Genomic DNA, 6,148 nt, shown 5'->3' with positions numbered 1-6,148 from the left:
CAAGGAAGGGAGAAGTACAGCAACCTGTCCCAGGTCACACAAGTTAGTAAATCCTAGATTTCAGCTTGTTACTCTGGGTTTTGAGTGAGGATGTGTTATTCCTGTATTAGGCTGCCTGTCATGCAGCCAGGCTGTGCGGTTTATAAAACAAGACAGGAAGGATTCAGCAAAAAGACGGGCAGGAGGAGAGTGAAGATTTCTCATGGGTTTTGTCCTTGGATTGGTTGGAACAAGGAAGCCCGGCTTGCGGCTCTCTGTCGCCCCCAGCAGACACCGAGAGAGAAAAGGTGGCTTGAATTGGAAAAATAGTGATGCGGGTAAACTACAAGAATCGCTGGAGGTGGGGCGGGGTGGAGCAGGAACCGCCCCCCCCCCCCACGCCTATCCCACCACCCACACTGGCGCGGAGCACTAGTCTCCGAGAAGCTTGGGAAAGGAGGATGCCTGGTGACCCCCGTAGGAGTTCTCGTCCGTTACGGCTGCACTGCCTCTGACGAACTTCCAGGATCCTCCGTAGGTAATCCTTTCACTTGGGCCCACGTGTCCAAATGGAGCCGCGTTTCCAGTCCCTGTGCTTTCCCGCCAGGCTTTGCCTGTAGGGACGACCTCCATTCTGGGTGGATCGTTGCCGCGCCCCTTTCTCCCCGCCCCTTTCTCCCTGGGCGACTCAGGATCTCAGAGCCTGGGAATTGCGACCACGGAAGTGCGGAATCCTTTCAGTTTTAAATTCTCATCAGCAGGGACTGCACCTCAATCAGGGACAGGACTTGTTTAAATATTAGCATGTCAGTGCTGGGAATCATCCTCAGGAATCAGTAAGTCCTGCCTCTCTCACTTTAAAGTAAGAATAGGCATTTCAAGTTGTTAGATGGTGTAGTGTGGGTGCTGTTGGCACCTCGAATTCCCCCAGGTTATGTGTACCTGACCTTGTTTCTGGGGTACAGTCTATTTAGCTGCCCCAGTCTGCAGAGATTGCTGTGGCCAAAGCCCCCGCCCCCCACCCCCCACCCCGACCTCACCTGGGAGGTTACTTCCCCAAACCCCACCACCCTCTGTAGGATCAGGCTGAAGCCCCTGCTGAGGTCGCGTTCAGTCTTCCCTTTCTTCCTCTGCCTGGCCTCCCTCCCTCCATTTTTTCCTGATAGCAATGCCTCAAATATTCTGCTTTAGGGAATCTGTCTTAAGACAGTACTTGCTGAATAAATTACTGAAGACCCAAGGTTTTCTTTTGGAGAATAAAATTTGACAGTACACTTGCTTAAGCTTTGGTCATTTGCACTTACGATTAGAAGTAATTGTACTGTTATTTACATTTGTAAATTGTACTTACATTTAGGAGGTAATTTGGGCAAAGAATCAACTTTATAGGTTTATAATTGCAAGTGGATAAATACAGATATTTCTGGCACTAGGCATTTTATTATTATAATGTATAGACCAGTATAGACCAGTTGTTTTAAATAGCGTGATGCTGTAGCATTTAAAACAAGGTTTTTAGATTTTAGGGCCTTTATTTGTTCTATCTCATTTTGGAGCTGCTGTGGTCAGTAGTCATGCGCAAAATTAATCCTGTGCCTTGAGGCTGTCACTTTCTCTTCACCACACTCCTTGAGGGGCAAGGTCTGTAGCATCCTGTCCATCTTTGTGGTCTGTGTGGTGTTCAGCGCAAGATATTATAGATGTTTAGCATCTTTCATAGATTTAGTTGAATCGGCTCCCATAACAATACTTTTTTTTGATGAGATTAGAAGATTTTATCTATTATTTTGGGGAAGTTTTATTAACTTTTGAAGATAAATTTATTCATGAGAATTACACCTATGTTTAAAAAATGCTTGAATACATTCAGCACAATAATTTAAATATTTAATGAACTTACGAACATAGGCTATTTTGAACTTGAGATGCTTTATCTTATGATGTGTCCTGTGATTTGTGATGGCACTACCTCCCAACCCCAGAATTTCACAGAAAACAACCAACCACACATTTTGAGGTGCAGATAGCTTGCTTTATTTTGTTGTTACTATCTCAAGGAGGTCCAACAATTATAACTAACAACTGAATTTATACTTGCATGAAAAGAACTATATCAAATTGATATTTTGGGCAGTTAGTAACGTTGTTGCTTTTAGTTTAACGACAGCTTGATTTTGTTTGTTGTTATTTTTTTTTTTTTGCTGCGGCTCATTGCTTAGTTGCCCCAGTTTCTCAGGGTAATTTAAATTTAGAACTACCACACGAAGGCGTTGGCTGCACCCCATGACCTCCAAGAGTGGGCACCGCTCTGACATAGGAACGCTTGAACAGCTTGGTTAAATGAGGGGATGGCCAGGTGATGTTACTTTTCCAAGCTACCCAGGCACTCTCTATGGTCAGAGGCGGTGTGAAATGAGCGAACAAAGTGCTGGCCGTTACACTTTGCTCTGGTAACATTTAAGTCATGATAATTTTCAGTGTGACATCATCAGAGAAAATGTAAGACGTTAAAGTGTTGCTTACAGGAGGGTAGATGCAAACATCACCAATGCCTTACATTTCTGATTCCGCAGGTATTGGTGCACAGGCAGGGCATGTGCACAGCACGATCTCTTAGGTGACTAGGACGTCTTCAACGGGGAATTTCTCAACCCGCTGAGGCAAACTTAGACATCAACGTTATGTTGAGGCACAAAGATTGGTTAAGTGTTGAGCAGGGTATTCGTCCCATGAGAAACTTTCTCCTACCAACAGTTAGTTTCCAAAGTTACACTGTAAAATGTCATAAAATAAAGGTACAAAACTTTATAACCGTGAATCCGGCTATATACAGTATGTACATGTCTCTAGAAAATGTATAATATTCTTAGGTCAACAATTAGAAAAGATTGAAATGCATATTTTGAACTTTGACTCATTGAAGTTGATACAAAACTACTTTTTTCTTAATATTTACAGATCAGAAAGATTAGTCCATGTGAATCATTTGTGAAAGGTTAAGGATGAGTATGAGAGCGCAGGCCCTCTTATATGGAGCGAATATTTATATTCACAGTAGCAGTGTCAGATCCAAATTCATTCCCTAAGCTCAGGGTGTAAACTCCACCATCCTGTTTCTGTATGTCCGTGATGATCAGAGTCGTCAGGTCCTCTGTGTTTTCAATATGGAATCTCCCCTGTTCTTCACTTTGGATTTTCCTTCCACCGCACGACCATGTTATTTCTGGGGTGGGCTCACCAGTAAAAGCACAGGCTACTGTTAGAACTTTGCCCTCATCAATGCTGACGTCAGAGGGAAGAGCCTCAATTTTAGGTGGAATTCCTTTAGGGAACAACAATGACAACAAAAAAGTTTTAGGATTGTGGAAAAAATAATGATTTGCTTTCTACTGAAATGTATGAATTAAAGAACTAGCCCACGCTACTAAGATTGTCTACCGCTACCAGTAGTTTTATTGCTCACCTCGTACGCCTGCTTTAAGCATTCTACTAGTTGAGCTTTCCAGTTGTGTCATACTAGATTTTCCCATAAAACTGCTGGAACTCATTGCTACAAAAGACTCTTGCATGGAGGACATGCTTTGGGCGGACATGCTTGCAAATTTCATTTCAGTCATGCTGCTAGCGCTGCTGCTGCTGAAACTGCTGAAGGACGCCTCCTGCTTAGAGGCAGACATTTGGACTGACTGAGACGAGAAGCTTCCTTGCAAGCTCGTGTCGCCACTTGTCCTCAATACTACCTCTCTGGGAGGTTCTTCAACTAGAGCTGTGGAGCATAGCAGATACAGTGAACATCAATGACATCTGGTTAATGTGTGACATCCGACAGTGACTTACAGAGATGGCAAACTTAAACACACACAGAAACGTAACCCCATTTGCTGTGGAAGCATAAGCAGATACATCGATACATACATTTGTCAAGAGCTAGCTCAGTGTCTCCAAGAAACGATTCCTTATGTTTCTATCATCACATTACATGCAGGTACTAGAATCACTAGGAGAAAAATGATTAGGCATATGGAAGGTAATTTATATATTGTGCATTCTGAAAATAGATGTAACAGGGCAGTTGGCAACTTTGCTTTGAAAGTTAACTAGTCCATGCTTCTGTTGAGCTATAAAGAAACTTATGGGAAGAATGAGAAAGTTAAGTTGTCCATGCTTTTCTGTTGAGCTGTGAAGAAACTGATGGGAAGAATGAATTTACACAGGAGGCCTGTGCCTCTTGCCCATGGAATTTAACGAGGCTCCTGAGTTTGCTAGGCTCAGAAAACAAAGGCCAAAACTAAAAACAAAAAACAAAAAACAAAAAAGAAAAAAAAAACCCACATAAAGGCCTTAACAAATAACGAAAATGGCAAAGATGTACTTACGAAGGACCGTTAAGGAAGCAGTAGCTGAACACTGGCCACGGAAATTTCTGGCCTTAATTGTGTACTTCCCACTGTCACTTACTGATGCGCTGTGGATCTCCAGAGAATATACATTTCTGGAGCGACTTACGCTGACATTTGAAGAAACCGAAATCTAAAGAGGAGTAAAATAAGTGTTTCTTTGAGCTCTGCAGGAGTAGGTGTAGTGCTTAAAATTTTCTTCGATAATAAATTCATAGTTAAAACTTACCGGTTGGTTGTTTTTAAACCATTCAATGTCAGGGGAGGGCTCGCCACTGATTTCACAAGAAAAGAGGACACTTTGTCCTTCGTTAACATTTTGAGACCTGGGCTGTGAGAGGAAGGCTGGTGCGTTTGAGAGTTCTTCGCTCAAGGTCAAGTCGTACTGACACTTGACAATTCCTTGACTGGTTTTGCCAATGCAGGTGAGGATCCCTTCATCTCTGTGACTTGCCTGCTTGATGGTTAGGGTCTGGTCGCTGCCGGAGACGCCGTACCTGTACTCCTCGGAGTTAGTGAGCTCGACTCCATTCAGTACCCACTTCACATCAGTGGCACCAGCGATGTTGGCTTTCAAAGTCACTTTCTGACCATCTGTTATGCTCATCTGCGTGGAAAAGGCTTTAATTTCAGCTTGAGTTCTGATTTCTTCCAATGCCTGTGATGTTTTAGTGACTTCTTCATGGACAATGGATTTTTCCAGGGAGGCTGCTTCTGATTTCTTGACTTTTTCAGAAATCATAACCTTCGAAGCTTCCTCTGTGAGGGCTAACTTTTCTTGAGATTTCACCTCTGACTTCTTGATTTCTTCAGAAATTAAGGCTTTTTGGGCAATTTCCTCTTGGACAACTGCCTTCTTTTGGGATGTAATTTCAGAAGTCTTTTGTGTAGATACTTTCTGTGTCTCAGTGTCTTTTACAGCTAAAAGGGAAATCTCTGTAAGGCAAGCTTAATTGGAAAGAGACCCCACCCTATCCTCTAGATTCTGCACATGAACAATATACAAAGGAAAAAAAATGTTGACTTCTGCATGCAGTGTCGGTAACACCTGATTCACTCTCAGTCCCAGTCTTGGAAAACTGCCATGTTTGACTTTTGAGATCAGTGTAGTGATTCTTTAAACTAAACGGAACTGAAGATGATTCTTATGACTTAGGGGAAAAAAAGTCTTGAAAACAATAGTGAAAGAATTTAGGAGAGGTGTGTGTTTTGATTAATTAAAAATGAATGATGGTTTAGTCAATTGAGATACAGCAAACTAATTTTAATTGGGAAAACTGGTAAAGCTCTTCCATTAACTTAGCAAAAGTGAAGGTTTAAGGAAAAAGTACCATTTTGTATATTCGCTTAACTTTAAACATTCCTGGGAGCAGGGGCTGGCCCTAAAGAATTTTATGTAACTCCACATACAGTTAGGTACTTAATAAGTAATTTTTATGTGTCTATAAAAGCATATGCTAATTTGTGTACAGGTGGTATTCTGGAATTTGGAAACATGATAATACTTTCTTGTGTGTGCATATGGGTGTGTAAGGGAGTGTGTAGAAACGTTTTCTGAAAACGGTTGGTAGGAACCAAAGCCAACCTACCTTTTATGGTTAATTTGCAGCTAGAGGACACAGATCCAGCTGAGTTTGTTATTGTACAAGTATACAGCCCGCTGTCAGAAGTATCAGTCTTATGAATTTCTAAGATGAATCCTCCTTTGTCTTCAGAGAGTTTATATTTACCTCCTTGTGTGATAGCCTGTAGAATGCAAGATATTTGAGTTT

The 6,148-nt window shown here is 42.0% G+C and overlaps 1 protein-coding gene and 1 long non-coding RNA gene across 3 annotated transcripts in view; one reads left to right on the top strand and one right to left on the bottom strand.

Moving 5' to 3' along the window:
- The first annotated feature begins 414 nt into the window (after nucleotides 1-414).
- The window catches only part of LOC118500066, a 54,461-nt gene continuing 48,727 nt past the window's right edge, over nucleotides 415-6,148 (top strand). For both annotated transcript variants that reach the window (XR_004902590.1, XR_004902591.1), the window contains exon 1: nucleotides 415-819. This is a non-coding gene — a long non-coding RNA (uncharacterized LOC118500066). The remainder of the gene's footprint in view (nucleotides 820-6,148) is intronic.
- The window catches only part of TTN (titin), a 270,387-nt gene continuing 266,228 nt past the window's right edge, over nucleotides 1,990-6,148 (bottom strand). The window contains 5 exon segments of the mRNA XM_036023238.1: nucleotides 1,990-3,301; nucleotides 3,443-3,745; nucleotides 4,356-4,509; nucleotides 4,606-5,297; nucleotides 5,966-6,122. Of these exon segments, the coding sequence (XP_035879131.1) occupies nucleotides 3,006-3,301; nucleotides 3,443-3,745; nucleotides 4,356-4,509; nucleotides 4,606-5,297; nucleotides 5,966-6,122 (1,602 nt within the window). The 3' untranslated portion in view covers nucleotides 1,990-3,005.

The sequence above is a fragment of the Phyllostomus discolor genome, chromosome 4 (assembly GCF_004126475.2).
Source record: "Phyllostomus discolor isolate MPI-MPIP mPhyDis1 chromosome 4, mPhyDis1.pri.v3, whole genome shotgun sequence".
Classification (NCBI taxonomy): Eukaryota; Metazoa; Chordata; class Mammalia; order Chiroptera; family Phyllostomidae; genus Phyllostomus; species Phyllostomus discolor.
Note: the sequence above shows the minus strand (reverse complement) of the source record. Positions and strands in the feature narration are given on the sequence as shown.